Source organism: Gigantopelta aegis, chromosome 8, assembly GCF_016097555.1.
Source record: "Gigantopelta aegis isolate Gae_Host chromosome 8, Gae_host_genome, whole genome shotgun sequence".
NCBI classification, from domain to species: Eukaryota; Metazoa; Mollusca; class Gastropoda; order Neomphalida; family Peltospiridae; genus Gigantopelta; species Gigantopelta aegis.
This window is the reverse complement of record NC_054706.1, coordinates 20,974,875-20,998,369: the sequence shown is the minus strand read 5'-3', so window position 1 is coordinate 20,998,369 and position 23,495 is coordinate 20,974,875. Positions and strand designations below refer to the sequence as shown.

The window sequence follows — 23,495 nt, the reverse complement described above, 5'->3', positions numbered from 1 at the left end:
TCAATCCTAGGCTGCTGTGTATAAGTCTATAGGTGGGAACAGTTGTGTGTATGTGCGGTCTTGGCCTTTAAACATTCAATCTTAGGCTGCTGTGTATAAGCCTATAGGTGGGAACAGTTGTGTGTATGTGCGGTCTTGGCCTTTAAACATTCAATCTTAGGCTGCTGTGTATAAGCCTATAGGTGGGAACAGTTGTGTGTATGTGCGGTCTTGGCCTTTAAACATTCAATCTTAGGCTGCTGTGTATAAGCCTATAGGTGGGAACAGTTGTGTGTATGTGCGGTCTTGGCCTTTAAACATTCAATCTTAGGCTGCTGTGTATAAGCCTATAGGTGGGAACAGTTGTGTGTATGTGCGGTCTTGGCCTTTAAACAATCAATCCTAGGCTGCTGTGTATAAGCCTATAGGTGGGAACAGTTGTGTGTATGTGCGGTCTTGGCCTTTAAACAATCAATCCTAGGCTGCTGTGTATAAGCCTATAGGTGGGAACAGTTGTGTGTATGTGCCGTCTTGGCCTTTAAACAATCAATCCTAGGCTGCTGTGTATAAGCCTATAGGTGGGAACAGTTGTGTGTATGTGCCGTCTTGGCCCAGACAAGGCAGATCCCTTGCTGCTAATGAAAAATGTGGTGGGTTTCAGCTATGTGTCACAATTACCAAAACACCTGGCATCCAATAGCCGATGATTAATAAATTAAAGTGCTCTAGTGGTGTCATTAAACAAAACAAACTTCATCTTTAGACAATGCCACTATTGTCCACGTAATAGGAGTGCCTAGTATTACGATAATAGTTGACTTTGACAAGACAAACAATATGATTTCATCGGTTGCTACGCAATCGGCTATTCTCGTACGAGGCACTGTCATGCGGCGTCACCTGTTCCTCCTCTCACTATCAGCATCAAAGGAAAGGAATATTTGTTTAATGACACCTAACACATTTTTAAACCACAGCTATTTATAAGTGTCTAACATCTGGTTTTTTCGATACTTGTTCAATAGAAAGAAATGAAACCCACTTCATCTCCTGCCATATAGGCGACTTCCACTTATAACTTAGAAGGGATCTTTTATACATGTATAATTTACATTTCCTAAATTGCCGTTGATGTTGTGGGGAACCATTTGGGGTTGAGAAAAACCCTAGTCCACAGAGGGTAACTGATCTATCACATCATTGAGCACTCTACCAATACGCTTATTAACCCCCACCCCACCAAGTAAGCACTCCATAAGACCGACATAAATCAGGCAAGCAATTTACCACTGATCTACCGGTATACACCCCACTCAATCACACATATCATGTGAGTGCTAGTACCACACAGCTCCACCACCCACCCACCATCCACATCATGGTGGTGCTCTACCACGGAGCTATAGATATGCCCCACCCACCCACTCCCACATCATGTAAATGATCTAGTACGTACCATACAGCTATACTCAGGGCTGGCTCTGGCACTTGCCAAATTCGGCAATTGCTAATTTTGAAAGCAGCTGGCGAATTTTATTTTAATTTGGCAAAATAATTTTATGTAATAATTGACATTTAAAAAAAAGAAACTGTTCATTTCTGCAATTTTTGAAGTTTAATAAACAATTTGGCGAAATGTTTTGCTCACCCAGAGCTAGCCCTGGCTATACTTCACCCACCTACCCACATCAGGCAAGTTATCTATTACACAGCTACAACCCACCAACCCATCCCCACATCAAATGAAATATCTACCACTGAGCTACCCCACATCAGGCCAGCTATCTACATGTACCAATGAGTTACACTCCACCCACGCCCAAAGTAAGTGAAATATCTACTGCTGAGCTACTTTATCAAGATGGTTAGTCGAGTAGCACATGCAGATATATTATACTTTGAATCAATACGTCCATGTAGCTCTTTCGGATCACAAGTTCACATCCAACAAAAAAAAATAGTTTTAAAATCGATACCAATATCCGTAACTTCACCAACAGTCTGAAACCTGGATCTCTGATAACTTGTGGGAAGAAAATAAATAACAACCCAAAACCAACAATACAAGAATATCATTCCTTTAACCTTTTTTTCATTTCATTCTCTCAGTCTTATGTCATGGTATGTTTACATATGGCCCCCTCAGCTCCAAACAACACAAGAAATGGTGCAATCTGTTTCAAAAAACAAACACTCCGCTCTCATTCAATCAATACGATCAGCAAATGCCTGTTGATCCCAGAGGCTTCATTGGACATTGTTATGTTTCTGGAGTTAAAACGAGCAAACAACAGAGCAGGGCAAAACCAACAACGCCAGATCACAGACCAGCAGTTGACATGCTCCAATAAACTGATCGCTTTTGTTTGTGCAACTCGGCCACTGTTGACAGGAGACAAAACGAATATGAAAAGTTTAAACTCACCGAGACAGTGTCAATGTATATAGGATGTCTCACCCAAGTGCTACCTCATTGTGTTGTATTTTACAATCAGTCAGAAAAATACAGGTGCTGGGAGTGTATGGACGGTTTTCAAAAGAAACTGATGTGCTTTCTTCTCCAAAAAAAGTGTTTGGAGTGTAAACAATAAGCTCAAACAAGAGTGAAAGAAAACTACACTGTAAACACGTAGTATTCTGAGTCAGGTTTAAAGTATTGTATAATGACATACTAAGTGACATCCACACACCACAATGTGACTGCATGTACTTCATTTCATTTCTTTTTAACTTATTTCCTTGCTTATATCCAGTTACGGTTCATTCATGCTGTCCTGGGCACACACCTCAGCTAGTAGTTAGTTGTTAGTGGTTAGTGGTTAGTGAGAGAGATGAGGGTGTAGTGGTCTTACACCTACCCATTGAGTCATTAAAACTCGCTCTGGGTGGGGTAGCCGGTACCGAGCTGCAAACCCTGTACCTACATAGAAATGTATATATATATATACGACATGCATGACTGACTTGCAAACATGAAAATATGGATCATACATGTAGATACATACATGTATAGAGTGTAATATGTGCAACACAACAAAATGCAGCCCTTAAAATTAGATAGTTTTGCAACAGCAGTTAAGTACATGTAGAGATAATAAAAAAGATTAAGTGTACAATTACATGTATACCAATGACATTGCAGATCAATTTTGCAATAGCTTTTTGAAGTGGAACTACTGACTGCGCTCACAAATTTTGAAGGGTGAAATTGTACATTACTACATTCAATTATTTTTTAAAACGGCATTCAATTATTGCCAACCTTTTTTCTTTCTGTTTTTAGGTAAGTAAAAATAATAATTGAACATTGAATTACAAATGGCTGAATTTCCCAAATTTATGATCAGCAGATTGTGAAAGTTTCAAAACGAATTTACATCAGCTGAAAGATGTCATTAATAGTGTAACTTCCCGAATTTACCCAGCAATATAACCCCACAGGGTACAGGGGTGGAAATTAAGACATATTTATATATCTGAGGGACTAGTTGTCTAGAAAAGTTACTAGACCCCAGAAACAATCACTAGTCCTCCTTCTATTGTGGAATTCTGAGAAGATAAAACCTATATGGGTTCTAGTATGCAAGTTAAAGTACACACATTACCTAGATGTGTATATATCATACCTGTAGTACTATCATGGCGAAATTAGAATCAGAATTACTAACCCTGGGACTTTTACTCACCAGGGCCTAGGGACTAGTCTATATACCTGGGGTAAGGACTTACAGGTACAGGTACATGTACATGTATACATGTACCTGTATCTATAATTTAATTATTATTTTTGTCTGGTGGGTCTGCTGCAATATCATCTATGCATACATACATGTACTTGCTCCGAAAGTTGAAGTTTGCTTTGTTTAACAACACCACTAGAACACATTGATTTATTATTAGACGTCACACATTTGGTAATTTTGACATATATGTTTGTAGTCAGAGAGGAAACCTGCTACATTTTTTCATTAGTAGTAAGGGATCTTTTGTACAAACCATATTATGAACAGGATAGCAGACTGGCTGGAACAAGAAATAGCACAATGCACCACAAGGTGGGCTATTTGTCAATCCAGCTAGTATGAACTATCCTATCTGTTGGATGATACATATAAAAGAAACCTTGCTGCTAATCAAAAAGAGTGGCCCAATGAATGGTAGCAGGTTTCCTCTAATTTCGTCTAACAGCTATGGTCTTTAACTATATGTTTGATGACATATAACCAGCCCTCTACGTTAACCTTTCCATCTACTTGCATTTTTATATAGATAGTATGAAATGTTTTAGTCCCCAAATGCAAAAAATGGTTGCATCTGTCACAATCTAGAGGGCTGATAACTGTACCATAATAAAAATGTGTGGAGTGCATTAATTGTTAAATAAAACAAATATCTCTCTGTCTGTCTGTCTGTCTGTCTGTCTCTCTATTCTCTCACACACACACCCCTCTGTCTCTGTCTCTGTCTGTGTGTGTGTGTGTCTCTGTCTGTATGTCTGTCTGTCTGTCTGTCTGTCTGTCTGTCTGTCTGTCTGTCTGTCTCTGTCTGTCTGTCTGTCTCTCTCTCTCTCTCTCTCTCTCTCTCTCTCTCTCTCTCTCTCTCTCTCTCTCTCTCTCTCTCTCTCTCATATCTGTTATGTTGTGGATGGTGTGCATACAAAAAAAGTATCTTGCTTTTCTCATGTTATCAGTTCTGAAACGCCCTTAATGACAGTGTTAAGAGTAATGGTTTACTTGTTTAATATTACATGACCATTTGTTTATTCGAATCTATTAGCTAGATGTTAAACACACATGTACCATACCTGTAATTTATTGTTTAGTAATTATCAAACGTGGTCTGGAACACAGGAGCATGAAGTGATTTACTGCCTTTCAACAAATAAATGCTTTTACAATATATATAGACTATTGTATATGTGAATATATATAGGAATTAAAGAAGGAAATAGGGGGGGGGAAATGGGAGAAAAAAAATGGGGGAAAAAAACAATCTTACTTATACTTTTAAAAAGTTCAACATCCAAATTTTGTTTTCTTTCGCTAAAACGATTTTAGAATGCCCTGGTCACTGAACTACAGGCAAAGCCAATGTCTCTCAAAGCACAAAAAACCAAATAAGGTCAGAAGAAAAACCACCAAACTTTCAAAATAGAACAGCTCTGGCTGTAACAGGGGCATAAAAATCCATAAACAAACTGCCGTAAACTTCAAATTTGTTCAGGACACACACAATAGGACTTTAAGTGACGCAAGCTTGTGCATTGACAATTGATCTAAAACTGATTTCCCCAGAGATAGGGAAAAGTTAATAGGCTGTGTACAGAAACGGCAATGTTATTTTGGATCGTGCCTTTAATACGAACCTTAGCACCCATAATTGAGCAGTTACATGTCACTCAAATGTTCAGGGTTAAATGTAATTCGGAAAGCTCTATTAGGCAATACAAGTTAGAGGGTTCGTACACTCTGTTACCAACTGAATGGCACGACTTTCAATGACTTTCTCAAAGGCGTTTAACATGACCTCTTTTAGGATGTTTAAAGATTTTTCTGTTATCCTCAGCATGATCGAATAACATTTCAAGGATTTTGACGAGAACTGCTGATCTCTTTGTGTAGTCTTTTAAATGAAAAAAAAAATATATATATTAGTATTTTCAATGACTGTTCATGATTCAATTCAAAATTTCATAACTTTCCAGGATTTCCATTAGCCATATATAATTCGGAGTTAACTACAAGAAATTTATAAGAAAAAGTAGTGAAGATCTGAAAATACAGTTACATGTAGAAAAATCAATGGTTCAAATCAAGCATCTCATGATTTTCTTCTTTTTTTAAATTGTACTTGATATTAAATTTATGTTTTTAAACCCAGTGTTCAAAATGACAGTACTTAACAAGTATCAGTGTTTCCAAATTTTCTTTTAATTTAATAGAATATCAATTTTTAAAGCACATAATATTTAAGAAATAATGTTAAACTTTTTTTTCTCTTTTTATTAAATCCATTTTTATTAATACATGTTACCTCAAAACTGCCAATGAATCATGCACATTAGCCAATTACCTATAAAACATCAATAAAAAAGCATTTCACTTCTGAAAGGTCCTTTCATCGATTAGCCAATTATCTTCATACTATTAAATTACTAGTAACACAATATAGAAAATCCAATTGGAACTGACAGAAAAACCTCTGGGTAAAAAAATCTTGCCAGTTTAGCTTCATATAAATCTACAAGCTAACAGTAGCAGGCACACATGTATGCATTCATGTACCAGTTCAATGCTTAAATCCGTTATTTAGTGAAATACGGTACACAGTATAATGATAAATATGAAAAGAGATAAAGACAATTAGCCTTGGACGGTTTTGACCGATTCCATCAAGATAACAAACAAATCATCTTCCGATGCATTAAATAAGATTTATATTTCTAGACAGGGCTTTATAGATCTCTTATTTAGGCAGTTTGTGTGTATGAGGTGGGTCTGAGAACAACAAGGTATTTTCTAAGTGCAAAAATGCAAAAAATAGTTGGAAGTAAGAGGAACCAACCAGACTCTTATCTGTTAATGGTTAATTAAGCTTTAAAATATTTAGTGGTCTGTGTTAAATTGGTTTAGTTGTCAACATGCATACATGCACTTATGTACATTGTAATTTGGGCATGCTTAATTTCAGAATATCTTATTTCAGGCACAACATAATTATCACTGCGACATAGCTTGTTACGGTCTAATTCCTAGGCTATCACATACATGTACATGTATGGAAGCTTGGCAGAGTATACCAGCATAAAACTAATTATTGTGAACATTTGAACTTAAATACCAACCCAGTCATTCCTAACAAAAAATATTACAATTCTAAGCATGAAGTCAGGACAGGGTCTAGCTCAGTCAGCAGAGTGCTTGGCCGAGGTGCTCGTGTTACAGGATCAAACCACATCAGTCGACCCATTCTCTCATTGGGTTTTCCTCAACCCAACCTGTGCACCATGACTGGTCTTAATTTGTGGCAAATGTGGTATGTGCTGTCCTGTTTGTGGGAGAGTGCATATAAAGGATCGATTGCTACTAATAAAAAATGTAAGTTTCTCTTACTATAAGATTATATGTTAGATTTACCAAATGTTTGACAACAAATAGCTGATGATTAAAAAATAAATGTGCTCTAGTTGTGCCGTTAAACAAAACAAACAAACTAAAAATATTTGTCGCAGGATGGCGACTGACAAAACACAAAACCCACACAATTTCAGACATTTGTGTTGGATCCTGTATTGGTTCAGAGACAGACCGAGGAAGCTGAAACCTGTTCAGCGTTGCTGATCTGTTGTAGAGCATCTACATTGAACTAGGTCTCTCAACAATTGAAATGCAAACCACACAAAACAAATACTGTCTGTCATTGATTGTAAATGTAAACCAGACATTAATATACTGTCTGCATGTCAACGATTGTAAATGTAAACCAGACATTAATATACTGTCTGCATGTCAATGATTGTAAATGTAAACCAGACATTAATATACTGTCTGCATGTCAACGATTGTAAATGTAAACCAGACATAAATATACTGTCTGTCAATGATTGTAAATGTAAATCAAACATAAATGTACAAAGTTAAAAAAGTTTGTTTTGTTTAATGACACCACTGGAACACATTGATTAATTGGATGTCAAATATTTGGTAATTCCGACTCGTAGTCATCAGAGGAAGCCTGCTACATTTTTTCTAATGCAGCAAGGGATCTTTCATATGCACTTTCCCCAAAACAGGAAAACACATATCATGGCCTTTGTCCAGTTGTGGTGCACTGGTTGGAACTAGAAAAAAAACAATCAGCTGAATGGATCCACGGAGGTGGTTCGGTCCTGCAATGCAAGCACCCCAAGTGATCATTCAACAGACTGAGATAAATCCCGCCCCAGATTGTATGCATGCCAAAACGAGATTGATTCAATAAGTAAACACTTGGTGCAAGCTGGATCCTTAACAGTATTAGGAAGTCGGCCAATTTGGTCATGTTTAACCAAATTCATGTACCAAGTAGCCTAACTAGACAAAACGATAGTAGATCTACAAAGGATATATATTATATACATGCTTTTTTAATACCTGTTTACCGAATTTATATAATAGAACAAATTCACCATATTCAACTTTAAATTCACATTTGGTAACCGACAGCTTTTAAACCGTAAAGCCTGAATGTAGAAATGTAGAGCATCTGTAGCCTAGGGTCAGGAATAGTTATTAAAATCTATATTACATGAACAGCAACAGAAAATCTATATGACAATAATGGAACATGTGACATTTTAGATAAAATTTAATTCACTGCCAGCATAGTAACTGTTATGGTAATATTGTATCAAATACGAACTTATAATGTGTGACTGAATATCGCTAATATGACGCTGAATGTCAGTAAAGGTCCAATTCCTCCTGCCACTATGGATGAGTGTTAATAACTGTTACGGTTGTAGTCAATAATTTGCTGTTACTACTTAAAGTGTGTTCCCTTATTTCAGTATAGTTTTGGAGTAGGAAAACAAAGTTGTTGTTTTTTAACGACACCACTAGAGTACATTGATTTATTAAACTTAAATCGGCTACGACACCACTGGATGTTAAACATTTGATGTCAAACATTTGGTAATTTGCTGTTACTACTTAAAGTGTGTTCCCTTATTTCAGTATAGTTTTGGAGTAGGAAAACAAAGTTGTTGTTTTTTAACGACACCACTAGAGTACACTGATTTATTAAACATCGGCTATTGGATGTCAAACATTTGGTAATTTGCTGTTACTACTTAAAGTACTAGGAAAACAAAGTTGTTGTTTTTTAACGACACCACTAGAGTACACTGATTTATTAAACATCGGCTATTGGATGTCAAACATTTGGTAATTTGCTGTTACTACTTAAAGTGTGTTCCCTTATTTCAGTATAGTTTTGGAGTAGGAAAACAAAGTTGTTGTTTTTTAATGACACCACTAGAGTACATTGATTTATTAAACATCGGCTATTGGATGTCAAACATTTGGTAATTTGCTGTTACTACTTAAAGTGTGTTCCCTTATTTCAGTATAGTTTTGGATAGTTTTTTGGAGTACTGATTTAAAACAAGATGTCAAACATTTGGTAATTTGCTGTTACTACTTAAAGTGTGTTCCCTTATTTCAGTATAGTTTTTGACACCACTAGAGTTTTTTAATTTGCTGTTACTACTTAAAGTGTGTTCCCTTATTTCAGTAATGACGACACCACTAGAGTACACTGATTTATTAAACATCGGCTATTGGATGTCAAACATTTGGTAATTTGCTGTTACTACTTAAAGTGTGTTCCCTTATTTCAGTATAGTTTTGGAGTAGGAAAACAAAGTTGTTGTTTTTTAACGACACCACTATTGGCTATTGATCATTTGGTAAACATTGTGGTAAGTTTTTGCTGTTTTTTACTACATTGATTTATTAAACATCGGCTAAGTGTGATAATTTGCCCTTATTTCAGTATAGTTTTGGAGTAGGAAAACAAAGTTGTTGTTTTTTAACGACACCACTAGAGTACACTGATTTATTAAACATCGGCTATTGGATGTCAAACATTTGGTAATTTGCTGTTACTACTTAAAGTGTGTTCCCTTATTTCAGTATAGTTTTGGAGTAGGAAAACAAAGTTGTTGTTTTTTTAACGACACCACTAGAGTACATTGATTTATTAAATGTCATCGGCTTAGTTGGAGTTTTGTAGGAAAACAAAGTTTTGGTAATTAGAGTGATTTATTAAACATCGGCTATTGGATGTCAAACATTTGGTAATTTGCTGTTACTACTTAAAGTGTGTTCCCTTATTTCAGTATAGTTTTGGAGTAGGAAAACAAAGTTGTTGTTTTTTAACGACACCACTAGAGTACACTGATTTATTAAACATCGGCTATTGGATGTCAAACTGAATACACTGATTTTTTGTTCATTAGTAGCAAGGGATCTTTTATATGCTAGAATTTTTTTTTGTTAGTAGCATCATCCCACAGACAGGATAGCACATACCATGGCCTTTGATATACATGTATCAGTCGTGGTACACTGGTTAAAACAAGATATAGCCCATAGGGCCCACCGACGGGGGTCAATACCAAACTGACCGCATGTCAGGCGAGCACTTTACTACTGGACTACGTCCCTCCCTTAAGAGTAGGAGGCTGTTTACATACATGTACACTGGACTGAGTTAGCTAGCTTTGGCATAGGATTAAAAAAGTCTTAATTTATTGCATTAGGATTTATACACATTTTACATTTAGTAAGCATTGTTATTTCAAAGCAGTAAGATCAACAGTACCTAATGGATGAGTGTAATATTCTATTTCTTACATGTATACGTTCTAACACATTTAAACATCATTTCCAAACAAAACATATCTACACATAGGTATCATACATGTAGGTAGCAATTAGTTTTTGCAGTGCGTATGTATTTCAGTGGACAGTTTTCATGTGACATCTAGGTTAATTGTCACCATGGAGAAGTCAATTAGATGATGTATGCAAGTCTTTTAATCAGTATCCCAACATCTTGGCATGCTTTCTGCCATCTACGGAATGAAGAGTAAAATTGCATGTATGTACCTTAAAATCTTGGAAATTAATGGATACATTGTTGTAATTTTTAAAAAGATTATAGTAAGAGAACTACTTCTCAAAATCTGCCAAATAACATGAAATGCAACTGTCCATTTTCAAAAGATTTTAAACCTACAAGCACCTTCCCAGCCTCCATGAAAAATGATTTTGACGTAAGAAGAAAACTAAAAGTATTAAAACAGAGTTCTCTGTGCATGGGAAGAACTATAGCAGGGCTCACATGGAAACAAATTTGGTTTAGCCAATTTTCAAAAATGAACCTAGTATTTCCTTGAAATTAATTAAAATGTGGTTTATCCGAGGAATATGTTATTAGCCAAAGACTAAATTTTATAGCCAGTTTGCATACAAATTAACAACTGGCTAATTTGGCAATGTACAAGGCGAGTTTTGCTACATCGTATAGTATAGGAACACTTATGATTGGTTTTCTGGCAGACAAAAAGCCTGGTTGGATATTTTAATACGATATCAAAATCAGACAAGTGTTCTCTAAAATAGCTGTGTAAATAATATCATACTCATACATGTATGTAGGTCACCTGTATGGTATTACCCGATTTAAAATATAGTAATTTAAATTTCAATAGCAAAATTTGCTTGAATGTACAATGTACATACCGTTATTGTATACCTGTAATAGTATATTCCGCTAGCTTCACCCGATTTGTCAACCTGTCAAATATGTAGACTGTTAAATTAGCTGTCTACAGATAACTAGAATGGGGTGGGAACGCATGTTACATGTAGCTCAGTGGTAAAAAGGAGAGGAAGGAGCTGTTAACACCATATATCACATTGTCAGTCAGTATCTAATTTGTGATTAATACACGTATATTAATTGTGATACCTGCATGGTCCAAAGAATGAGTAGAAACTTGTGAATACCATTTGGCTATTTTTATGCTTATATAAGCTGCAAGAATTGTTTTAATTACATTTACCGCCACCTCTATACCCAACATACATGTAGCATACATACAATTTGTATATATAGACCATGGCCTTTGATATATACTAGGCTCACAATTTTATTAAAATCTAGAGACTACTAGTAATTAAGCTGCTTGTATATAAACAAAGAGCTTCGTAGCTCAGTGGTAAAGCATGCGCCTGATGCGTGGTCGGTCTAGGATCGATACCCATCGGTGGGCCATTTGGACCATTTCTCCTTCGGGCCAGTGCAACACAGCAGCGGTATACCAAAGGTCATGGTTTGTGCTATCATGTCTGTGGGATGGTGCATATAAAAGATCCCTTGCTACTAATGGGAAAATGTTGCAGGTTTCTTCTCTATGACTGTGTCAAAATGATCATATATTTGACATCCAATAGCCGATGATTAATAAACAAAACAAACAAACTTTGATTAGAGCCTTGAGTAGACTTTATAGTTTTGTGAAGTTTAAGTTTGTTTTGTTTAAACACACCACTAGAGCACATTGATTTATTTTTCATCGGCTACTGGATGTCAAATATTTCGTAATTTTGACATATAGTCTTATAGGGGAAATACGCTACCCTTTTTCCATTAGTAGCAAGCCATCTTTTATCTTTCCAGTGTTTAAGATAATTCCTATATATATGCCCTATTGAGCTTTACATCTCATTTCTAGCTCAGTGATAAGGCATCCTCCTGAGAAGTGATGCGACTTCATCGCCATCAGCAAAATCAATGTGAGCTGAAGATCACTCCTGACCTGGTACATGGTACACGCAATCACGGGAAGTTTGAAACCAAATTTTGAAAAATATGTATTGTAAGATGTCATTTTTCAATCACTTAAAAAAATTTCAGGAGATTATGAAGTGAAGTGCAAGCTGAAGATCACTCCTGAATTGGTTCTAGGTACACGCAATCACAGGAAGTTTGGAACAAAATTCAGTAAAATATGTACTGTAACTTTATGTAAAGTGATCAATTTGCCACTTACCTAAACATTTTCCAGGCAAGTGTGAACAACAGTGCAAGCTATCACTTTTTTTAATTCCTGGCAAACACTAAGTAAATGAGTTGGAGCTGGGCGGTATACAGTGTATATATATATACCGTTCTGAATCAGTATCATGTCAATACCAATTTACTGTACACACAAATTTCAAAATATTGAAAATGTGGTATTGAAAAATGTTTACCGCCATTTAGTAAAGCACTAACAATATATCTGACGAACGCAAAATGGGAGAGCCTTGTGTATGGAATTTTATTTTATTTAGATGAAATTAGTGGGAAAGCCTTAACGCAAGCATGTATTTAAAGGAGAGTATACTGAAAATACTGCTCGATATTGGTATTGGAAATGGTATTGTGTCGATACCGAATACTATATCAATACCGAGGTAAATCACCAAACAAATACTGATAATGAACCTCAAATTTCAATACTTTCCAGCTCTAAAATGAGTAAATGCATTTTACTGTATCGTGTACATGTATATCAATGAGACATTGTTTTTTAAAACATATTAGCAAATAGTCGTTCCTTGTCCTATAATATTTTACCCCAATACATTTATCTGCAGATCCCCCGCCCGTGTATTAGAGCGACATGGTAACATTTATCTGCAGATCCCCCACCCGTGTATTAGAGCAACATGGTAACATTTATCTTCAGATCCCCCACCCGTGTATTAGAGCAACATGGTAACATTTATCTTCAGATCACCCACCCGTGTATTAGAGCAACATGGTAACATTTATCTTCAGATCACCCACCCGTGTATTAGAGCAACATGGTAACATTTATCTTCAGATCACCCACCCGTGTATTAGAGCAACATGGTAACATTTATCTTCAGATCACCCACCCGTGTATACTATTAGAGCAACATGGTATCATTTATCTGCAGATCCCCCACCCGTGTATTAGAGCAACATGGTAACATTTATCTTCAGATCACCCACCCGTGTATACTATTAGAGCAACATGGTATCATTTATCTGCAGATCCCCAGCCCCCCGTGTATTAGAGCAACATGGTATCATTTATCTGCAGATCCCCAGCCCCTGTGTAGTTCGACATATCCATTCGGTCAACATTGTGTAAGTGTAACTCGTGTCTTCATTATTTGTTTGAGTGTTGCAGTATATTCGATCCTTAGAGTTCAACCCAACAAGATTCTACTGTATATATCAGAGTACTTATTTCTTTGAAAATGAGGTTAATGTTAAGAAATATTTTATTAGCTAAAATTAATTAGCAATTGGCTAATTTGGCATTTACAAATTCTTTTAGGTATATGGAAAGAAACTACAAGTAAAACTAGCCCACAGCTCTAACTCTAGGCAAGCCGAAGTCACTGGGGATGAGTTAACTAACGTTTGCTCTCTTTAATGGCACCACTCGAGCACACTAATAGATTGATTAATTAATAATTGGCTATTAGTTGTCAAACATCAGATTATTCAGATTCTGATTAAGTTTCATTTGAAGACTATGTGTCACAATTACCAAAGGTTTGATATTCAACAGCTGCTGATTAATAAATCAATGTGCTCTAGTGGCTTCGTTAAACACAATAGACTTTAAATAATTTCTGACACAAACCACAACCAAGCTCTCTCTCTCTCTCTCTCTCTCTCTCTCTCTGTGCTCTCTCTCTCCCCCCCCCCTCTCTCTCTGTCTGTGTGGTGTCTCTCTCTCTCTCTGTGCTCTCTCTCTATCTCTCCCCCCCTCTCTCTCTCTCTCTGTCTGTGTGGTGTCTCTCTCTCTCTCTCTCTCTCTCTCTCTCTCTATCTCTGTGCTCTCTCTCTATCTCTGTGCTCTCTATCTCTCTCTCCCCCCCCTCTCTCTCTCTCTCTCTCTGTCTCTCTGTGTGGTGTCTCTCTCTCTCTCTCTCTCTCTCTCTCTCTCTCTCTCTCTCTCTCTCTCTCTCTCTCTGTGCTCTCTTTCTGTGTATCTCGGCTGCTGCCCATTGGGTTATTTCTCATTCCAACAAGTGCACCACAAATGGTATATCAAAGGCCCTGGTATGTGCTATCCTGTCTGTGGGATTGTGCATATAAAAGATCCCTTGCTACTAACAGAAAAATATAGCAGGTTTCCTCTCTAAGACTATATGTCAGAATTACCAAATGTTTGACATCCAATCGCCCATGATTAATAAATCAATGTCCTCTAGTGGTGTTGTTAAACAAAACCAAATTGTAACTCTCCTGCTCTCTCTCTCTCTCTCCTTCGGCTCCTCACAAAATGAAATCTCTGCTATGGCCAGTAAACAACAGACCCTGACATCCTGGAATAAACATTGATTGGGTTATCTGATTATTATTTTTGTATGCAGCAATTCCACGACACTTTGACAGCATCTTCTCATAAAACTAATTCTCTGCTGCGTTAATTAATGTGTCTCGGGAGACAGGGCACTGGCTAAAGCATCCCTTTCTTAAATTGCACTCGGCACAGGATACAATTCCCATCCAAATGCAATCTGACTGCACCCTACAATGGCTAAAAGAGGGAGCTTTCAGTGGCCAATCCACTTTAATGGTTTGCTGCTGCGGAGCGAAACACCTACAAATTGATTGTCCTTTAACAATCATCACTGTGGAATTTGTTCAGTCGTAACTGATGTGGAAACGTTTCAATGGGTTTAAATTCTCTGAATCAAACTTGATAATAGAGATTAGGATAAAGGATTTATTTTAATTGTGTTTCAATATTTTTCTTCTCGAGCAACACTAACAAGTCTCTGTGCTGGGTTAGAGTATTGCCATCATGGTCGATTTCCAAAAATAAATTGCAGATAGATTTAATTACTTCAAATTTTATCTGAACAAGGTTTATAAATTAAAAAGAAAGGAATGTATACTACCTATGCACATGGTTTAATGATCAGCAAATAGAAGACAGAAAATTGTTCAGGAAGGGGTCAAGACTATTGGGAGCGAAGTTTTAGAAAGTACATTAAAAAAAACTAAATTTGTTTGAGCAGGGGTGTTTCGACCCCAAAATCCTCTCCCTTTGGCAGAACTTTGCTACAATTGATCTTGTGAATGAAAAAAGAAACCTGCTTTTTTTTCATACTGATATAGGCTACTCCAAGGCTACATGTAGCTAGTACTGTCAGTGTATTCTGATAGTACACCACATACTGGTGAAGTGCAATCATCTTTTAAACAAACAAGAAAATATACATTTGGAAGGAGAAATGTGATGGAATCATTTTGATTCCATCCTGAATCTGTCCCGGAACAAGCCACTGGCTATCCAGAGACAGGCCCCGGGACGGACATGCTCGAAACTCTAGTGGTATATGAGCATGTAAAAATTATTCGCACTCGCACTCCATCCTGAATTCACAGTTGGCAAATTTGTCAAGTGCCATCTGCAATAGACCTGCTATATATCCCAATCAGTAACCAACTTACATTTTATGTACACTGCTGCATATACACAAAGGTACATGTATGCAGCACATGTCGTGAATTTTTATATGCCAGTATTTATGCATTGGTTTGAATGGGAAATGGGAACTTGATGGACACATTTTATGATCTATTCCATTTAGTCCCATTCCTAATGTATTTTAAGTAATTAATGATCTAGATTGAAGATGACAGAGATATGAAAAGAATCAAAGAATGGCACACACATGTAAAAATATCTCTGAGAGAAAAGAAAGATTTCTTGATTAATTATCTATTTAAAATTTTGCTCAATAATATTATTAGTAACATATGAACTAAAAAAGAGTTTGTTTTGTTTAACGACACCACTAGAGCACATTGATTATTAATCATTAGCTATTGGATGTCAAACATATGGTAATTTTTACATATAGTCTTAGAGATAGACAGGAAACCTGCTATATTTGTAGCAGCAAGGGATCTTTTATATGCATCATCCCACAGACAGAATAACACATACCACAGCCTTTTATATACCAGTCATGGTGCACTGGCTGGAACGAGAAATAGTCCAATGGGCCACTAATGGGGATCAATCCCAGACTGACAGCACATCAAGCTAGCACTTCACCACAGGACTACATCCCACCCCTCATATGAACTAAAACACACTGCAGCATTAATGAAAAGTCACAAAATGCTATTTTCATCTTTTAATCAAATGGATGGATTCAACATGTTGTCCTGGAAACAGGTGTCTCTTCCCCGTTATCTACAAAGCAGGGGTTAATGGGTTAATGCAAGGCAAGGAATGTCTGGTTAACGATACCCATACATTTCAATCCATAGTTACTTTTATTTATTGTCTAATTCGGTCTTCGCAGCGAGAGGAGACTCAAGCTGCTCCTGCCACATATAATATTACTGATTATATATTGTTGCTGAGCATTCTCACAGACATGATCACTGATAGCAACAAGCAGAATTTGTCACTAGTTCACCAGACGATTACAACGAGTACCGTTTTCATTGTATCATGCTGCGAATACATAGCACTAGCATGATTCCAGATTTTGGGTTGGAAGCATAAGATTATATTTATAACAGGGAATGCAACAATATCTATAACATTACAATATTTTACAATTTCAGACTTAATTAAAGGCATACTGTCACGGATTTAAGAACCTTATTTTTCTAAAAATGGATAATAACTAAAAATTACATTAACTGTTGGAAACCAAATTTAGCTACTGCATCACTTTAACTGAACCATGATGGAGTGAAATCCATGTCAACCCTCTCGGCAATTTTAGTTGAATTATGGACCACTGCCATAATTCAATTACTTTCACAAAATATCATTAAGAAATGGAGTATGGTGGTTATGAAGATGGTTGAATAAAGTACATTTAGGGACAACTCAGATTATATTTGTTCAGGTAATACTTTGTTAGACCAATCAATAGGTCAGTGGTCTGTGACAGTATGCCTTTAAGGCTGGTAGGTACTGGTTCGTAGTCCGGAACGAGTTTTAACAACTCAAATTGACAATGGGTAGGTGTACGGCCAAAACAGCCCCTGCTCTCTCACTGACCACTAACCAACTGTCTTGGACAGTTAGCTGAGGCATGCCCAGAACAGCGTGCTTGAACCTTAATTGGATATAAGCATGACAATAAGATGAAATGAATGAAGGAAATGGGCTACTCTTTTCGATTAGCAGCAAGGGATCTTTTATATGGTACAGTGCTCACTCGATGCGCGGTCGGTGTGGGATCGATCCCCGTCAGTGAACCCATTGGGCTATTTCTTGTTCCAGCCATTGCACCACAACTGGTATATCAAAGGCTGTGGTATGTACTACCCTGTCTGTGGGATGGTGCATTAAAAGATCTCTTACTGCTAATCGAAAAGAGTAGCCATGAAGTGGGGACAGCGGGTTTCCTCTCTCAATATTTGTGTGGTCCTTAACCATATAACCTTAAATAAAATGTGTTGAGTGTGTTGTTAAATAAAACATTTCTTTCTTTCTTTTCTTTCAGTACATGTAGTTTGTAAATTTTAACTTGTCCACCAGATACCACTGAAATACATTTTGCTTGTCTGAGCGTACATGTATTTTCACATGTCAGAACAGACAAGTATAAATTGGGAATGCTGATAGTAGTAGTAGCAGTACACACAGCATCCTCCAATATAGCAGCTGTAGAACACTGCATGGCTGGCTTAATACAATTATTAAATTGTCTGCAGTAATCATTTTTTGCAGCAAGCAAGTCCATGCAGGCTACTCTTATAGTCTTACAAAAGACGCATTGCAGTTCTAATAATGTGTACACTGTAGGGTGGTGGACTGTGCCAGTCTGTGGCGAGTTTTTGGGGGGCAGTTGGGTCATACTCTCCCGGAAAATACATTTAAAAAAAAAAAAAAAAATGGATATGGAGCACAATTCAGTACAAATTAGTAGTATGGTATATGCACTTTCACACCCAGACAGGATAATACACACCAGTCTTGTAACCAAGCTCATGCAATTTCTTTTTTACCAAGTGTTATATTTTCACTATACTACAAGTAATTGGTTAGGAATGCAAGGTTTCACAAATCCACTAGCCCTCAGGCCCCGCTAGTAAATTTTTGGTCTGGACTAGAGGAAATTATCAACTGTATTGCTATTTATTATTACATAGGGCACTGTGAGGGCTAGTGACTTTCTCAAACATTTGTCAAATATTAGGTATGTCTTACATTTTTAAAAGAAAACTGCACCTTAGCTGTGAATTTATATATATATATATATATATATATATATATATATATATATATATATATATATATATATATATATATATATATATATATATATATTCAGTTATTGGTGAGCTTGGACCCGTTCTTTTTCTTAATTATTACACAATAGAGATTAACAATTGTCTAGACAAATGACACCCTCGCGACATTTTAGGACATGTGAATTCTGTCTCACTGCTGATCTCAGCTAATCGTCGCATTTGTTGTCAGTTTCTATGAAAAATAAAGTACTAGGATGGAATAGCATTTATTTTCAATATAAAAAAACATTACTGTGCGCAGGTTATACAATAAAATGATTGTGCGCCGCACCTTCCAGAAATTAATTATGACTTCCCAGTTCAAACGTAATACCTTTGTCTTTTGAACTAAATACATATATAAGACTATTTAACTGCTAGTTTGAACAACACATATACCTGCAATTAACACCATAGCATGGACAACTAGGCGAGATTTTACCAATTTATTTGTTGTTTGTCACTTATGTGACATGACAAGTAAATGCTTCTGGTCACGTTTCTGGGGTCTAAATGCACTGAAAACGACCATTGGGTCTGACTTTACTGGTCGTAATCCATAATACCAGGGTGGGTTTAATACTGGGGTAGTTTTACTATAAAATAACAAGGAAATATTCCGGTCTTTAAAATATTGGTCCTTATAGCAGGGTGGCCTTAGTACCAGGGTGGTCGTTAGGTGGGGTTTTACTCTGTCTCTGTGTGTGTGTGTGTGTGTGTGTGTGTGTGTGTGTGTATGTGTCTATATATATATATATATATATATATATATATATATATATATATATATATATATATATATATATATATATATATATGGAACTGACAAAATGTGTTCATATGCACAGAGTGTTGGTTTAGACAGATTTCTCTCAAGCTAATTGATTCTGTATTAAAAACATGTATCAATGATAGTTTTTGACACAGTTAACTGTATGTAAAATGTTTACACATACGTGACGATATTAAAGGTACCCTATATAGGCCTGAAGAAGGTTTGACCATGTTGATCTATTCTTACCTCTGTAAAATGAAGTCTATATCTATGCAGATACCATATTTAATAAGATTATAGATTATCTTTCAACTTAGTCCGGAGGGACGTAGTAAGTGTGGTTCTTACTACATCCGGATCTTGTTACATACCCTATATATACAGCCTGTATTCAACCATGTTTCAACCTTTTCTCAACTGAAATAGTGCAACAAATGGACACACAAACCAAAAATGTATAACCTACCATACTCACAAAATTCTGATTGAAGTACTTGCATCATTAACAAAATAAATCTTCAACGACAACCTCAAAAAATATCTCCACATTTTTAATTTGCCAAGTGAGGGAAGCAACTCGCCGTGCACATTAAGAAAAGTATTGACTTAACGTGCCCGTGCACTACTTGCATCTGTACTTTACCAACAGGTGGTTGTTATAAAAACAAGGTGGTCTAGACGATTCATTTATATTTTCATATATCTAATTAAATGATAAATAAACAAACATATAACGAAATCTTCCACTCTAGTCTTACCTTCCTCAGATTTAATGTCCGTCACGAGAATGACACATAAAATGAAGATCAGGTACAATTTCTTTCTTGGTAGGCTGGATGTGTAAATCCTTTTTACTTTCATCATCTTCACCTCTTCACAAGAACGAATATGTTCATTCTCATCATGCAATGTCTACGGGTCCATTGCCTTTCAAAACACTTGCAAATTTTTTTTCAAAATGTTGATTTAATTATACTTCATAGCAACATCAATTTTATCAATCGTGAAAAAAAAAATATGATTATGAAACAAGTGTCCGTCTAGCGACTGTATGGGGTTTCAATTTCAAATAGTCCTGATTTTAAATCGAACACAAATTTATGGATAAATTACAGTGGAAACAAACTGCTATTGTCACTTCATAATCCAATTACAATATTCACACGTATACCTCGACGTTCGATCTGTTTTAAATTCCTAAGTTCAACAAGTTTTGGTCGGAAGTTTACTGCGACGCCATGATGGATCGATGGAAGCTAACAACACTGTCACTTCGTTTTTCGGTGTACGATAAAATTGTTCTCGTCCTTTGAATGTTGTCCGTGTCACAATCTAAAGGTTCCGACCCTGTTTTCGGATTCTCGAAAGCAATCACTTAATCCATAATTAGATCACCTTGTAATTTAATTCACGATATCGCAGTGTACCGACAACAGGTACTCCGCTTTGTGTTCGTTTGGCGAATCACGTGCTTGGGACGACGTCGCTGATTGGTTATTGCTTCAGGTAAAGTGGGAGTAGTCAAAGGTGAGTTTCCAGTCAGGGAATACCTGAAATGTGACGTGTTCATTACTTCCCTTTGAAGCTATTTGCACTTGACGGCACTGTTCAGAATTTACGGTTAATAAATAAATATGTATCGCTGTATTTGTGTCTATTTATTATAATAGTTAATCGGACTACTTGATCTTGCAGTAATTAAGTTCTATGTATAAAATGCCTTGAATTATTGACTTGTTTATTATACGGATTTATTATACGGCAAGTATAATTCAATTATTCGGCCGATATCACGATCGTCATCATAATTATCATCACTGTTATTTGTTGTTACTTTTTTAAATTATTATTATTTATATATTTATGGTCATACGTATGATGTTCATGATCAAATTTATTAGAATGGAATACTTTTAGGCTTTTGGAGTGATGGTTGTTATTTAGGTGTATGTGGGGGTTTTAATATATTTATATGGACTATGGATGGATGGATGAGTGGGATGATGAATGGGTAGATTCTGGTGGATGGATGGATGTGTTTTGGACGAGTGGGTTGTGTGGGTTTATGATGGATAGGTGGGAGAATTAATGAGTAGATTTGGGTGGATGGATATACGATGGATGGATGAATGAATTAATGGATGTGTGAGTGGACGGATGGGTGGGACGGTGAGTGGATTTTGGGGTAGAATGAATAGACAGACGGATGTCTTGAATGCCATGAATGTATGCCATCATGCAGTGGCGTAGCGTGGGTTGCCAGCGCCCGGGGCATAGCAAGTATTGCGCCACCTAACCAGTGGACCGGAATTTTGTGCCCAGGGCAACCGCCCGGTGGCCCCGCCCACGCTACGCCACTGATGCCATGCAAGGATGGATGGATGGATAGATGGATGGAAGAAGGGAATTTTGGATCGATGGATGGACACGAATCAATGAACATAAGGATCGATAGTCATGTTTGTATGCAGAATAAGAAAGGGGCAGACGGACGGATGGACAGGACTCTACCATTGCGTTTTATTTATTATTTAAAAAATAATAATAATAAATAATTAAAATAAAATAAAACATAAATTCTACTTGAATCCCAAAATACCCCCCATTTGCTAAGTCCGATTTCGGTCTTTATTCCACTGTGTACATGCGGCCAAACTTATCCCCAAAAGACACGCCACACTTAATTCAGTTTGTTTCCTGTTTGTCTGAACAGAAGCTAAGTAGGCCTAATGTGCCGCCATAACACCTTCTAAAGTGTATACAAACGTATACACAACAGCCAGATACACAAACAATGATCCAACTCAGATGTGTTTTTCCATGAACAAATGTATACTAACGAGCGACTACAAGTACATGGGTCATCAAAAGTGTACGAACAGTTCAACTCCCTTGGTCAAGTCGGTCTCGCATCATACAAAAAAAAAAATCCCCAGGAACCGCCAGCTGTAGGGTTCAGCTGTAGGGTTTAGCCGTAGGTTTTGGCAATATCTAATTGGTCTTATTATATTGTTGCTAACCCGTGCTCGTGCATAGCCCAGTGAAATAAAAATATGAACCTCAGTGCTCGAGTTTGGTACTGACGACAATCACCGCCAATTGAACGTGGTGATTTATCGAGATTAGCCGAGAATGGAACTGTTAGAACCTAGCGCGGACTTTATCTGTTGAATCAACTGCCGTTATTGGTTTATTGGCTGAATTAACACTTCTAATTAATGGCCGACCGGTGGCAACCGTGACTCCTTTGTTGTGAATAGAGTTCAGCCCTGTAAAATATTATGTTTTACTACTGCAGTGATAAAACATATTTAGATATAGTAAATGCTGTTAACTGTAAAATGTGATGTTTTACGGAGATACGGTAAAACGTATTTCGATGTACCTAGGTTTGTGGCTTATAAAAACATAGGCCAACTTATATGTAATAAATACACAGAGAAAACATTTCAATAGACATCGAAAACGATGGTGTGAGGTGAGAATTGCCACCTAAGATGGTCATAATATTCTTTTGACCTCCCAGTTTAAAAGGGGGGGAGGGTAGCGGAACGTAGACCAGTAGTAACGCGTTCGCTTGATGTGCGGTCGGTCTAGGATCGATAACCGTCGATGGACCTATTGGGCTATTTCTCGTTCCAGCCAGTGCTCCACAAGTGGTGTGTACTATCCCGTCTGTGGGATGGTGCATATAAAAGATCCCTTGCTGCTAATCGAAACGAGAAGCTCATAAAGTGGCGACAGCGGGTTTCCTCTCTCAATATATGTATGGTCCTTTGCCATATGTCTGACGCCATATAACCGAAAATAAAATGTCTTGTTAAATAAAACATTTGTTTCTTTCCTTTCTTCCCAGTTGAAAGGCGAATGAGTACCCGAAGAAATAAAG

The 23,495-nt window shown here is 36.8% G+C and overlaps 1 protein-coding gene across 2 annotated transcripts in view; it reads right to left on the bottom strand.

Moving 5' to 3' along the window:
- Positions 1-21,055, bottom strand: part of LOC121379103 (protein sidekick-like) — a 94,719-nt gene extending 73,664 nt beyond the window's left edge. For both annotated transcript variants that reach the window (XM_041507574.1, XM_041507576.1), the window contains exon 1: positions 20,365-21,055. In XM_041507574.1, coding sequence (XP_041363508.1) covers positions 20,365-20,470 — 106 coding nt within the window. In that variant the 5' untranslated portion in view covers positions 20,471-21,055. The remainder of the gene's footprint in view (positions 1-20,364) is intronic.
- Between the last annotated feature and the right edge of the window lie 2,440 nt (positions 21,056-23,495).